Source organism: Phaethon aethereus (genome assembly GCF_964289735.1).
Source record: "Phaethon aethereus genome assembly, chromosome: 3".
NCBI lineage: Eukaryota > Metazoa > Chordata > Aves > Phaethontiformes > Phaethontidae > Phaethon > Phaethon aethereus.
This window is the reverse complement of record NC_138576.1, coordinates 83,634,155-83,648,748: the sequence shown is the minus strand read 5'-3', so window position 1 is coordinate 83,648,748 and position 14,594 is coordinate 83,634,155. Positions and strand designations below refer to the sequence as shown.

Sequence of the window (14,594 nt, the reverse complement as noted above, 5' to 3'; positions counted from 1 at the left end):
GATGACCACTTTGCTTTTTCTGTACTTATTAAAAAAATAATTTTAAACTACTTCAGTATTGTCTCCTTTTCTTGACTACGGTTGCCTTTGCTCCCTTCTGAAAATTTTGAGACTTGCTCATTATCATTACAACAGGAAGGCACTTCAAATTAAACATACATGACTGGCTAACCAAGGGCAAAGGTATCTGAGGGCACAAATCCCCAATTCTCCATTCAATGAATTACTGAACACAGAAATTAAAGATAGCAATGTTAGGGGTTTTTTTTGTGCCTATCAAATAAGCATACTGAAAACAAGGAAAAATCAAGGAAAAATAATTTCCTATCGTGATTATCTTATATAGTCCCAAATTTGCCACAAATTAATTCCCCAAACTATGGGCACATTGTTGAATGAAGCATGAATGAGGCATGAAGCCAAAAAAAATGCTCCATGTCAAGTCTGTAAAAAAGAGAACCTAGTTTGAGTCCTACATGCATCCTCCATGAAGTAAGTATTAGAGAGCACCATAAATCCTTGTCAGATGTCATGGACAGTAAAGAAAGAGTAAAAGTTTCTTGATCTCCTGTCTTACCCAGACAGCAGGGTTGTGCAAACTCTCCCCAGAGCAGATTGTTTCATCAGGCCTAAAGACTATGCAGTGCATCTCAGGAGGTACACCTGAGCTGAGAAGTCACAAGAACCTGGGTTTCTGAAAGGCATCCCAGAAACTCAGGACACTAGTGAGAAAACAACCAAACACAAAACACTCACACACCCAAAAAAACCCTCAAGAAAACTACCCTACGAACCCCACAAAATAAGGCAAAAAAACCCACCACCCACTTAGTACAACTTGAACAAATTTGTGAAATGTATCCTGTCCACTTTAATCTCTAGATTACTGCTTCCTGCATGCACAATAAAGCTGATATTTGGCTTCTTATCACAGGTAAGCTCAGAATGGCTTCCCTCTGATGCCCACCCCGCCATCCCAAAAACTGTGTAACAAAACCAACTGATCCTTCTTAAGGTTTCCCCAGCCCTCTTCCACAAAGGACACAGTGAATTAGACTGCCTGTATATGCAGTAGGTATACATGTGGGTATACACATGTGCAAAAAGAATGACTCCTGACTCAGCAGCCCAGTACTCCTCTGGGGTAGAAGAAAAAAAAAAAATAAAGTTTAAGTTAGAGCAGGGATATGGCCCCCATTTTAGTTCATGCGTGGAGAGTACCCATCTATTAGATTACAGGCTATTCTCATACAGGTGCCTCACTCCAAGAAATCTTTGGCTAAATTTACACATTGCCAATTACAAAGTTTAGTGTTGTTAAATCATGGTGCTTCAAGAAAAGAGTTCTTACCACCCCCTAATTTTGTACTACATATACTCCAAACTGCAGACAAAACAGCCACCTGTGAAAGAAAATGGTATTTGTTGAATTAAGAAACTGATGTGTGACATATTAGTAATGAGCGGATCACAGTTTCAGCAGAACATGGGAACTGGGTACTACAACATCACCCTTTTTGTTTTTAAAGGACCAAAAAGAAAAGGAAACCAATTCTCTCACTTTTATCATGCAGACTGCTACTGTAACCCTCTACAAACAAATATCACAAAAGCCATTAATATCCCAACTCCTACATCAACTTCGACTTTGACACTATAAGGACAGATGTTTTGGAGACCAGGAGAAGGAATCAAAAGATGAAGAGAGATAACCAACCTTTAAGGTACTGCGGTTGCCAAGCAGGCAGTCCTGTAGCACTGGTTCATATTTTTTCATCAAAGTATCCCAGTTATGGTCACTAACAGTAAAGCTACTTTCATAGCCCGAGGTGACAGAAGAGCCAGCAGATGCTGCGTCCGATGAATCTGTAGAATATGAAAATGTTGCATCTGTATCCGAGAGAGAGACAGTCTCACAGTCCTGTAGTTTATCATTTGCTGTGGTCTCATTTTCACACTCCAAATTGTCTCTGAGCCTGGAGAAGCAATGCAAAGCTCCCGAGTACTCATGAGTCTGCGCTGTCTCCTCTGGCTTCTGCAGATTTCCTGCAGTGCTGGGATGCAGAACGTACTCAGTTTCCTCGATGGATGACTTGCCTTCAGCATCACCTACTCCAGAGAACAAGTTCAAGGAGAGCTGTATGAAGCTGAAACTTGAACTAAAGCTACTGTGTCCGCCAACAGAACAAGAAACACTGTCTCTGTTTAGATATTCACAGTTGTTATTCACTTCTGTTTGATCCAAAGCATACATGGTTTGGGGGTCACTCACTTTAGCACCGTGGCTCTTCTGCCATGTACAGCATACAGTAGAAGCGTCTCCTTTGCTTGTTGCTGTGGCAGTGTAAACTGGCATCACTGTGTTTTCTGACTGCGGACTCTTATAACATGAAATATTTTTGCAGCTCCCTGCCATGCTTCCAGTAGTTCTCAACGTTGTTACCGCATCACTGGTAACTACAGCACTGTTTGCAACTGAACTACAGTGTAAGAATTCAAAGCCCTTTTTGTGTTGCCTGCGTAGAGAGCGGTTCTCAAAGTCTCCACAATGCTGCCTGCCATGTTTAAGCTCTTCTGGGCTGAAGGCACCGAGGGTCTGAAACTCTATCTGTTGCTGAGCTTCTGGCCTCATGTATCCAGGTCTTTTTGCCAGTTTCTTTTTACGAAGAGAGCCTGCAGGCATTAACTGCTCCTGACCATCTGAGGAAAGGAGGGAGGGGGAAGGAAGAAAAAGTCATTGAAATGTTTCTGCAATTTTCTAGGCTTAACATATTGTAGCATCTGAAAATAATTGTTTCAGGAATGTCAAATAGCACATCTGTTTCCATTTCAGCAAAACAAGGACACTGACCATACTGCAGATAGAGGAGAAAAGGTGTTACCAGAGAACACTGTGTGTATTCACCTACTTTCTGAAGAGCTTGCACCTGCTTTTAAGTGAACTCACCAACATAATCGCATCCATCAGGACACAAACCTGGGTAAGATGAACCACATCATCTTCCCTATTCATAGCAATACTCTGCACAGCCCTTCATTCTCAATTCACTTAGCACAGCAAAGCACTGACCTTGTTTAAGTCTCTCTGATCCAGAGTAATTTTCAGACTTACAAGCACATCTCAGATAGGACTGAATCTGCATCAAAAAATAAGAACCATATTCACGAAGAAATTTTGTGCATAACCTGTTGTTGCTTATGTCCAGTTTCTTGTGTTCATATCCATTTTTTATTAATACAAGCAAGGGTTTCAGATTCTGCTTCCAGAACAGATGCGACCCTGTAACACTCTATGGCTGCATATCCGTCACTCTAATGAGATCTTCTGTAAGTTTTCATTGAGATTTACTGTATTACTTATTGTCCAAAACATGAAGTTAAAGGAAAAAGTTCTGCATGCAGGACTATCAGTCCTAGAAAACTAATGCCACCATACCCTTGCTAGCATTACTGCAATATTAGTATCATCAAGAAGGGCCCTCTGCTCAATAGCTCAATTTCCCCACATATACCTTACTTACATGAAAATAATTTTGAGGCTTGCAGAGCACAATAGCAAGAACCAAGATAGCAAACACAAATAACATTAAAAGTGGGAGATTAGATTGTGGTATCTTGTCTTTGTTTTCTGTACATATCTATAAAAAACATTATGGGTAAAAGATTACATGGCAACTACTTTCAGTTTCTTACAGATTTACCGCTAGTCAAAAGGTATTCCATTCTTCTGCCCTGCGCACAATCAATGGGAACATGAGCCCTGCACCATCATCTATTTTGTAACACAAAAACATATTGACCGGGCCCTATTTGCCAGAATCATGCTTCAAGGGGAGCTAGTGACTAGCTGAATTACACCCTTGATTAGCTACCCTCTACTCACAGAAACCAAGTCAATTGCCAGAATCTCCAGTGTTAGAAATAGTCTCATCATCCACAAAAAACCTCTTTCAAAAACACAAGTTTAAAAGAAAAAAATTTCTTTACAAGCAATATATGTAATATTCACCTCTAATCACAACCCTTTATCAACTTTTACATTGAGAGATGTGCACATAATCTAAACACCTCAGTAACTCCTAACACAAGTCTCATACACACCTCACTACAATGACATCCTATACAAAAATTTAAGCATTAGACCCGAAACTTCCCACAAAACTTTTCCCAACATTCACTACATTATCTCCAAATAACCTTCAATAAAATCAATTTATACATTTTCCACATACTAGAATAGTGGCACATCTCACCATGGGACTGCAGTTAAGCTTCTGTATTCTGCTTCCTATCACCATAAATTAGAATATCCAGCTGTCTCTTACATTCTCCCTTGACAGAGGAAAAAGCATCACAGAAATCAGAAATAAAAAAAGGTTACGGAGTCTATCAGCCCATCTACTATAAAAAGACAGTGAAATGCTGTACTGGGAGTAATTTAATAGAAGTCTTAACAAACAGGAACCGCTCTTGGAGTAAGGGAACCAAAATTGAACAAAAGGTTCTTTAGAATTTAATTATTTTAGTTCATACACAAAATAGCAGCCTAAATTTGCCTCCAGCAGAAGAAATCAGTCATGCAGAAAAAAGTCATTCTAAGACTGGATATACTTTATGCCGTTTACAAAGGCTAGTCACAGGCCTCATTTGTAAAAATAGAAAAGGTTTGGTTTAATTAAAATCAGTTCAGAATTGATCTCACTAAATCACTATGAATTTCTGAAGCAAACATAATCACCACTCTTTAAACACCAAATTTAAACTAAGCTAACGTAAGTAAGGTTTACATTGGCCAAAGTGTTAGATATTTGCACCAAGTGAACTGGATGTTATTCTAAAAATTACTGGAATGGTACAATTCCAGTTTCCTGAACTAGTCCACACAAAACCCATGCATTTCTGCACTCCTCCCAACATTTGCAGGTAGCCCTCCAGATGGGTTTACCATTCAGCTCCTTTATGGACTCCAGGGCTTCCTCCTGGCAAGTCCAGCAGCCCAAGTCCCTCACCTGGCTACCAGAGTGCCAACACTGCCCAAATTATACCCAAGATTGTCATCCAAGCCACAAGCCACTCAAGGATGCTACAAGGAGAGGGCTGCAGGTCCTTTGCCCCAGCTTATCTGCACCTGAGCACAGGGCAGAGGAGGAGTGGACGGCCAGAGAGCTGGGACCAGCACCTCAACATGAACACCCACGCCTTCCCCAAAGGAAGGGGAGGGAGGAGGCAGCTGCAGCCAGACCCCCGACTCCAGTCGCAGTGCCCTTGGCCACCACGAAATCCAGCTAGGCTGTCACTATGGCTTCAGGTATACTGTCTGTATACCGTTTACCCTTCTGCCACATTCCTTTTCTGAAGATTAGGATTATTTCAGTTGTTTATCATCACATATCTGAAATGTAGTTACAAAGACTTTGTTTTCCTGCACAGCCTTCCAACCATATCTTGCTTTGTCTGCACATCAGTTACAGAAACTACACTGAACAAATTCATCTAGCTTGTTTAAAAAAAAAAAGCCTCAATTTTTTCCTTATAATTCCCTTAGTTACAAGCATGTCAAATAACTCAGGGCAATTAACTACAAGACTATCAAAATGGTACCTTGGAACACTGTGAAACAACTGAAGGTAATTAAAAAAACTACATTACAGTGTGTCATGCACTGCATGAGACACGCACTTAGAAGCAGCAAAAAAGTCACAAATGGCAGAAACACCTTTCAACTGTAATATTACAAATGAACTTTAAAAAAAAAAATGTATGTTACAATCCTAGAAGATGGTGCAATGTATATTCCAATGTCAGATTATGTGCAAACTGCTTCAAATCCAAATTATGAAAGCCCAGAAATAACTTAACTGTAACAGCTCTTTCACCATAACAATCTTTCCTGATGGCCAACATTTCATAGACTAACAGCCCAGAGCGGTGGGGCTAAATCCATTGCTCTAAAGCACGGCATGACCAGCAATGCTGTTCACATCTTGCTTGCACCAGTAAGATGACAGAGAGGTGAAGCCAAAGAGCATTTCCTACTGATGGAAGGAGCACATTCTCTTGTACCCAGCCTCATGCTAAGGGACAGCAGAACAGTCATCTAATTCATTTTTGATAATCAGTCTTTGTTTTCAGCCACAAAAGTGGCAGTCCATTTTTTTGATCAAATGCTCTAGTAGCATCTGTGGACAGACAGGTGTAACTACCTTACATTTTTATAAAGTTCACTAGGACTTTATAGATCAGTATGGAAACCCTGAAGCAATACCTCCCCACCCTGCTTTAAACCCATAATGCAGAATGCTTGCAAGCTCATTAAGTTCCCCCTGAAAGTAAGTGAGAAATTATACATGCAGTTTTAAAGAGAGTTCGTCTATCTATCTGAATACACCTATATTATGCACAGTTGATTTTTATCATAACAACAAATTCACCTTCAGTGCATTTGTGGGTGGTAACTGTGGTGTGGAGGAAAAGATACTTGGTCATATTCAAAGTCAACTACCAAAGCATTGCTCCAAGCAAATTCTGTAATGCTGCTTCTGTTAAGGAAGCCTTAAACACCTGCATTAAACTGTACATGAACAAAGTAAGCCAGATGAAAATATTTATTATTTACAAACAGACACACAAATGTTTAACCTATCAGTAACAAAAACGAATCATTCACAGGAATTAATCAGACAGGATAATAACCATTACTGTTCAGTTCCTATGTCATAAACATATGTAAAATGTTGCAGGTTCCTAATTATTTTGACTCATTTGCTGAATTTCAAAGATATCACAAAATATTCAAAATAAGATGGCACTGATCTCAATGCAGCCTATGTTAAAACAAATCAGCACCATCTCTTTACACAAGTAAGCTTTCAAAGAAAGTTACCTTTGAAAACAGATTTTTATAACTCTTAAAAAGCAAAGCTCTCATTAAGCTTTTTCATCTTACTTATTGAATGTTAACTATAATTTGATTTATCTAGCATTTTATACAGTGTATCTATAGAAGACAAGCAACAGCTGAGCTATATCATATTTGATACCATTTACAAATTATTTCCTCACCAAGGGTTCCCGTGATTTCTAAGATTGCAGGCTGGTTTTATTTATTCAACTGTTAAATTTCCCAAGACATCACATACAAAATATTCTCTGAAGTCATTAAATACATGTTAGTTCCTATTCTTCATTAAAAAAACACTTCAAAGAGTTGTGCAAGTGGCCTTCCTTAGCCAGTGTTTAAATAACTGTATTTTTATTGACACAGTCCCATAATGCACGTCATTGAGTTGTTATATTTGAGCCACTTACCTCCTTAATGCAACAACTCATTTTAAGCCATTTGACAAGACCACAGCACCTCTCTCTAGAGTAAGAGTCATGTTAGCCGATTGATACCCATTTCAATGCACCCATCAACTTCCCTCCCCCCCCTCCCCCCCAAAAAAATAAGTGTTTTAAATCTGGTTTTGCATATAACACTACGAAAAACAAATCTATTAAAAAGTAAGCTAGTAAATATCAAACACTGCCCATGTCAGTAACAATCACCTGTTTAGTCAGGGGGAATAAGAGAAGCACCCCTTTCCTTAATTAGTTATTATAATTGTGTTTGATACTACTAACACTTTAAAAAATATCTGCATTCATCTTCATTGACTACACACAAAAGCAGGCTTTTTGTCTCAGGAAAGTGCCTTGCTGAATCAGGGCCTAAGCACCTGAATGTGACAAAAAAAGAACAGATATATGCCTTTCATGATCTTTTTAAATTTAAAAATATAGTAAGTATCCAGCTTGCACTGTGAAGGCCTATTTGATAACTAATCAATGCCCTATGGCTGCCAACATGAGACCCCAGGCTGGGCTACTATAGAAAATTGCATTCCTCCAAGCTGAATGAAAGTTCCACCACCCAAATTCTCCACTGTGGCATTACAAGGACACTCATTTTGTTGGCCAGAAAAGCAAGTGGACAGATTTGCTCTAGAAAGGCCAAGTGACTCTGTGCTCTCTCAGTAAAGCGGGACCACTTAGATAGCATGATACTGTCAAAAAAAGACATTTCTGCTCTTTTCATCTGTGTTTTCATGCAGTCAGCTACTGCTATAGAAGTTCCAAGCAAAAAAAAAAAAACACAAAGCCAGGGAAGCCCAAGACCTCTGCGATAAACTTCAGCATAATCCTGTTACAGACACACCTCACACATCTCGCTCTCCGTCACTACATCTCACATTCAAAATTCATCTCTAGTTGACAGGCCTCAACCCAGTCTCCAAATCTCCTTATACAGCTCAATCCTATATTTCACCCAACCCACTGCCTAGGCTAGCTGGGATAGACTCACATAATCAACCACCCAACATAACAGTTACCTTTTTGGGCTCCCCAGTCATCACTTACCCTATGCCCAGCTGTGCAATCCATCCCATGGAGAACCTGATGGATAACGAAACACCCTTGGGAAGAACATAAGCACGTCTGGGAAAACAAGCCAGCACCCAGCACTGGGCACCTTCAGTATGGTCAATAACAGAAGACACTTAACTACCCCACAAATATCCAGCCCAATTTGTTTTAAACTTGTGAGTATAATTCTTCTTAATTTGTAGTTAAATAATTGAGAATTATTTATCTACTTTCCAGAGAGGCAGGAGGAGACACAAGTTGCAAGCCTACACAGAACACTCACAACAGAGAACCAATGCTTATTTGGGGAGTTAAGGTTTATTGTTTCTCTTCCTGGGGGAAAAACCTTTTGTTCCCAGTTTCACTGAGAAAGTCACAGAATCATTAAGGTTGGAAAAGACCTCTAAGATCAAGTCCAACTGTCAACCTAACACCACCATGCCCCCTAAACCATGTCCCAAAGTGCCACATCTACACATTTTTTGAACACTTCCGGTGATGGTGACTCCACCACCTCCCTGGGCAGCCTGTTCCAATGTTGGACCATTCTTTCAGTGAAGAAATTTTCCCTAATATCTAGTCTAAACCTCCCCTGGTGCAACTTGAGGCCACTTCCTCTCGTCCTATCACTAGTTACTTGGGAGAAGAGACCAACACTCACCTCACCACAACCCCCTTTCAGGTAGTTGTAGAGAGTAATGAGGTCTCCCCGCAGCCTCCTCTTCTCCAGACTGAACAACCCCAGTTCCCTCAGCTGTTCCTCGCTAAACTTGTTCTCCAGACCCCTCACCAGCTTCATTGCCCTTCTCCAGACACACTCCAGCAACTCAATGTCTTGTAGTGAGGGGCCCAAAACTGAACACAGTATTCGAGGTGCAGCCCCACTAGTGCCGAGCACAGGGGCACAATCACTTCCCTACTCCTGGCCACACTATTTCTGATCCAGGCCAGGATGCTGTTGGCCTTCTTGGCCACCTGGGCACACTGCTGGCTCATGTTCAGCCAGCTATCAACCAGCACGCCCAGATCCTTTTCCACAGGGCAGCTTTCCAGGCACTGTTCCTTGTTTGAACTGTTGGTTGTTGTGATCCGAGTGCAGGACCTGGCACTCATAGAAATGACCTCAGCCCATCGATCCAGCCTGTCAAGATCCCTCTGCAGACCCTTCCTACCCTCGAGCAGATCAACACTCCCGCCCAACTTGGTATCATCTGCAAACTTACTGAGGGAGCACTCAATCCTCTCATCCAAGTCTGCAGAGGCAGTCTGTGCAAATATCTCAAGTGGAGGGAACAATCTGATTCCTTCAGTCAAGATCTGAAAACAGCTTTAAATATTACACAGAAATAGGGGAGTCAAGATTTTGCATAGAAACCGTGAAGTTTGGTTAGATCCTAAATTAATTTGCAAACACCACTTAATGGGTTTGCAGTCATATCCCATAAAAGTATTTCACCCAACATGCATGTAATTATGAAATTAGTACACAGCAGTCCTTTTCAAGAATGGTCTATTTAACACACCACACTTCTCTTTCATCACTCTGTCTCTGGAGTGACAGTGTGGATTCCCACCACTTCTGCTCAGTCAGATCATCTACAGCAAGACTAATATAAAACTCATCAGGAGGGAGGGGAGAGAGGAATAAAAAAAAAAAAAATTTAGAGTGAAGTGTGAGAGCACATTGACAGCAGTCAATTTCTAATTCAAGCACAGTTTGAGTGCTCCAGCTTGGAGATTTGAATTTTTAATTTCACCAAGAGAATGGGTTCCAAATTAAGCATCTGATGCACAGTCAGTCTGAAACCAGAATTGAGTTTACTGAAATAGAAAGTAATTTTCTCCTAACAGCTCAGTAGTGATCACATATAAGGAAAATAAAACAACATGGCAGTTCCTATATTGTCAAGGGTGAGGAGTCAGAATACTTTTAGCTTTACAATTTAATATCAAAGTCCCAGGACAAATGCTCCTCCTTTGCCTATTGAAGGAAGTTTACCTTACAGCCCCAGTCAGGCTGTCAGGATGCAATGTCAATGCTGTCTAGGTAACAATAGAGATGGACTGGACCTCCAGATATCAGGAAAGCTGAGCAATAACTTCCCACAGAAAGCACACCACCTCAGAATGCAGCTTAAATATGAGACGCTGCAGAAGTCAGGCATGTACACAAGCTGCAGCTACAGCAATGCATGGGACATGGAGCCCACCTGCCAGCAGAAGGCACACAAACAAGCAGTGCTGGTCCCTCATCCCACTCCCCCAAGAAGAAAACCTCATGGCTTTGCACAAACCCCTGCAACTCTTTATGCTCCCACAAAATTTTTTGTACTCCGGGTTTTGCTGCTCTTTGCAGTAGCAACTCTGCAGACTGTGCTTTTGCTGGCTGACCAGAAATCACCACTGAGCGGCAAGACGAATTTCTCAGCTGAGCCCACCATCCACAACCAAACCAACAACTTTGGTTAATGCAAGTCCTTGCCAAAGGCCAGCAGATTATTCAGCATCATCAGACTGTAGATGTTAGAACCTGCGAGGGGTCAACCCCTGTGCTCCTGTGGGCCAAGTGCGGTTCCCTTAGAGACCTACGCTGGCAAGCGGGAAAGACGCCCACAGCGTCCCTTTTGAGAGCTTTGGTGAGGATATGGCTTGCCCTTGACAACCCTTACCCAAGGCTGTAGACAAACAAAACAAGAGTTGGAAGTTTGTTTTATTGGGCCTGAGAACACAGAAGTGAAGACATCAGATATATCCTTCTCCTCTAACATGGAGGAGAAAAGTAGATGTACAGGTGAAATTCTGAGATCACCTTACAAACAAGCTGTAGAAGCACTACAGCAGATACTGCTGAAACTGCAGCAGAATACTAACCACAGGCATGCAATGCCTCTCTTCTAGCACAAATCATAGCTCCTTCCAAATAAGGTGGGACAGAAGTCACTCTGCCTAGAGCAAGTCAGGTATCTAAAAAAAAGGAAACACACCACAAAAAAAAAAAACAAAACAAAAAAACCCCCCCACAAAAAAACAGCAACACAAAAAGTCCAGCAAAAACAACAAAATTTTACATTTCAGGAAGGAATATAGTTTCTATCTAGAAGGAAAGTGCATTGAATTACAGAAAAATTGATGCCTTCTCCCCTACTGCAACAAGGTACAATTGATCTACATCACTCTCTTCCTGTGGTATCAACAGCAATTCACATTTAAGGAGGAGAATAGTAACACAGAAAAAGAGGAGAGAAGGAGAAGTACACCACAGACATGAAAAGTAGCCAAAGCTCTGTGTAGCAACATGCTCAGACACCACACAGCTGTAAATCACAAAGATCCTCTTATATTTAGGCAAACACATTCCAGCAGGCAGTTTCTAGCACTAAGCCTCAGTTTCCCAGACAAACAGAGAAAACTCTCCTCAGTGGTATCCAACAGCAATGCCACAAAGCCATGAGCAAGTCTGGACATAGATGTTTTTCACTGTTTCTGTGAAAAGCAACAAGGGCCTTTTTAGCAGATGTACCAGCACAGAGCTGTGATGGCAATTGATACAGAGAATGAGAAGACCTCAAGAAAGGACAGAAGAGCACACAAAGGCAGCACCCACCAGCACTCGACAGCTAGCAGTCCATAGCTCCCCAAATAAGAGACCTTGCATCAGAGGCCAAAACTAGTATTGCCCACACATGTCACCACAGATTGCAGGAACACCGCCTCCGGGAGAGAACTCCCGCAGTGACAACTTACAGGCAACCTCAGGGACCACCTACTCAGGAAAGGTCTATCTCCAGGCAGGAGCTAAGAGTTACCCTGTGCACCTCACACCATGACCAGAGATACAACAGGACCAAAGCCCTGTCCCCACACACATTCAAAAGTCACAGCCGCTAGAGGCAGATGAGATCAGGGGATACAGTCAAACAGCAGACAGCCAGACCTCAACCTGAGGGAGGGCATCATCAACACTAACAGATCTACTTGGATTGTCATTCACTCATTTTGTCTCTGTCCCAATTCTGCACATGCTTTCCACCACTCCCATCCAAACCCTGCCTTCCTTTCCACCAACTTCCACTGCATTTCTCCTCTTGGTCCCCAATTAGTTCTCACAAACCAATTGCTCATTTCAGTTTCAAGTAAGTGAAGACAACAGTTGAACCAGAAATACTTCCAAATGCTGCTCTGGACCTTTGACCAAACTCTGCATGGGTCACACAATGCTTAAGTGTGCTTAACACTTAAGTCCAAGGCAATAACCATCCACAAAGCTCCCAAACAATGCTCAAAGCCACACAGAGATACTCTTCTTCAACCTCACTCCTCAATACCACTTCTTTGGTTTCTCCTTTTTGTCACAACCCCAACAAGCACAAGCCTCCCCCAGCCCCTTACCAGCATTCCCCTCACAACTGCAAACAAGCACATCTCAACTTACCTCCAAAAATCTTCCCTGCATGAGCTTTCAGGCTCTCCAGCTCCCCCAGTCCCCTCAGGCCACCCCCTCTCTTCCCAGGGGAAGGGCCTCTCTGCTTCACACTCCTCATCAGCAGGGCTCAGAAGCTTCTAGGCTTCTCCAGGTGCATTTAAAAGGAGCCCAAACCCACTACAGCTGTGTCCACTGATTTCATTGCTCACCTCCAGGTGCTCAGCCTTTTGGCTGCCAGGACTTCAGCCAGTCCTCAGGGCTTTACCTCTTCCACAGCACACATGTAACCCACACACCACTCTAAAGGCACGCTGTCTCCATTCACCCCCTTTGAGATCATCTCAAGGAAAACACACTTGTAAAGAGCTTCTTTCCCAAGACTGTAAGTTACTGCTATTCATGTCTAGGAAATCAAGAAAATTACCTGCCACAATTTACTCTGACAGTCTCCCTGGGCTAACATATATTAGCTAATAATACAGGTTGTACTTATTAACATATGCCTATGATGCTCAACAAAAGCACAGATTTTTGCCAGAGGTTTTTTTAACTTATTTCTGTCACCTGCTATTTGTAATTCACTTAAGTATTCCTACCTAAGTATAAGGCCATAGGATCTGCCACCTTTCATTGAACCTTACCTGTCTGCTCTTATTTCCCAAGTAAATTAAAGTACAGTATTAGTCTTCAAAGAAATTGTACCCTTTCATGAGATAGCTTACAGATCTTTCTTTGGCACCAAGGACTCTGTGTGATACTGTAATGAAACAAAGTCATAAGCAAAATATTTCAAGTTAAACAATAATGAGAAGTAAACACAAAAATCAGACTGACCTTTCAAAAATATCTTCTATATAAAAAGATTGTCTTGAATAAGCCAATGAAAAGAGTTTTTCAGGTCAACATATTCTGGATTCAGCTTATTTTAAATGGATAAAAAAGTGCAGATTGTATGATATGGTGTTAAACATGCACACCTGTAAAGATCTGCTTCAGTAACAAAAAGCTTGGCAGAGGAAAACTTTGAGCATCATTCAAATTAACTATCTATATTTATTCTGGAAGACAACTCATTATTTCCAGTACTTTTTTTTTTTTTAATGTATTACTTGCTATAGAACACCTCAATTCAGAATCCAGGATAAGCAGGGTCTTCTGCAAGGCAGCTGGTATTTGTCTATCCCTTTCAGTTGGGTGGGACAGGCCCCTGGGTAGTATTAGTGTAAGTAGTAGTGGGGGATTTCTTCCCCTGCTTATTTCAGGTTTAGGCATAGTATTCTTGACAATAACAGTGTTATTGCTATGAAGAAGTAGCACACAGAATTGCTGTAGCTTCACTTCAAGGAAAGTAAAGCGTTTTAAGAGACATTTGATCTCATCAGTCCTGAGGCACAGCAATAATCTGATGCATTAGTTTGTGGTTAAAACAAACCATGTGAGAAGCTACTTGACTTACCCAAGTCACAATGTACACCCGAGACAGAACTAAGGACTTACACAGAACTTCTGAAAGGCAGCTAGCAAAAAAAGCATTTTCACTATGAGAATACACCTAAGGCTTTGTACTTTTAGAACTGCTGCCTTCGTTGAAAAGATTGGACATTTAAAAAGCAGCACTTAGACAGAATTTTATGTTAATATTCTCAAAACTATCAAACCTTGGAGTCATGGGTCCCCCCGAGACAAATCCTGCCAATATTGCTATTCTGTGTGGGATTCCATACAGTTTCATTGGAAGCTTCAGGTTTAACTCTGAAGCAAGCAT

The 14,594-nt window shown here is 41.3% G+C and overlaps 1 protein-coding gene across 1 annotated transcript in view; it reads right to left on the bottom strand.

Moving 5' to 3' along the window:
* Positions 1-14,594, bottom strand: part of DISC1 (DISC1 scaffold protein) — a gene marked incomplete at its 3' end in the record, with an annotated part of 216,437 nt that overhangs the window by 192,664 nt on the left and 9,179 nt on the right. Inside the window, exon 2 of the mRNA XM_081998396.1 lies at positions 1,718-2,700. Coding sequence (XP_081854522.1) covers positions 1,718-2,700 — 983 coding nt within the window. The remainder of the gene's footprint in view (positions 1-1,717; positions 2,701-14,594) is intronic.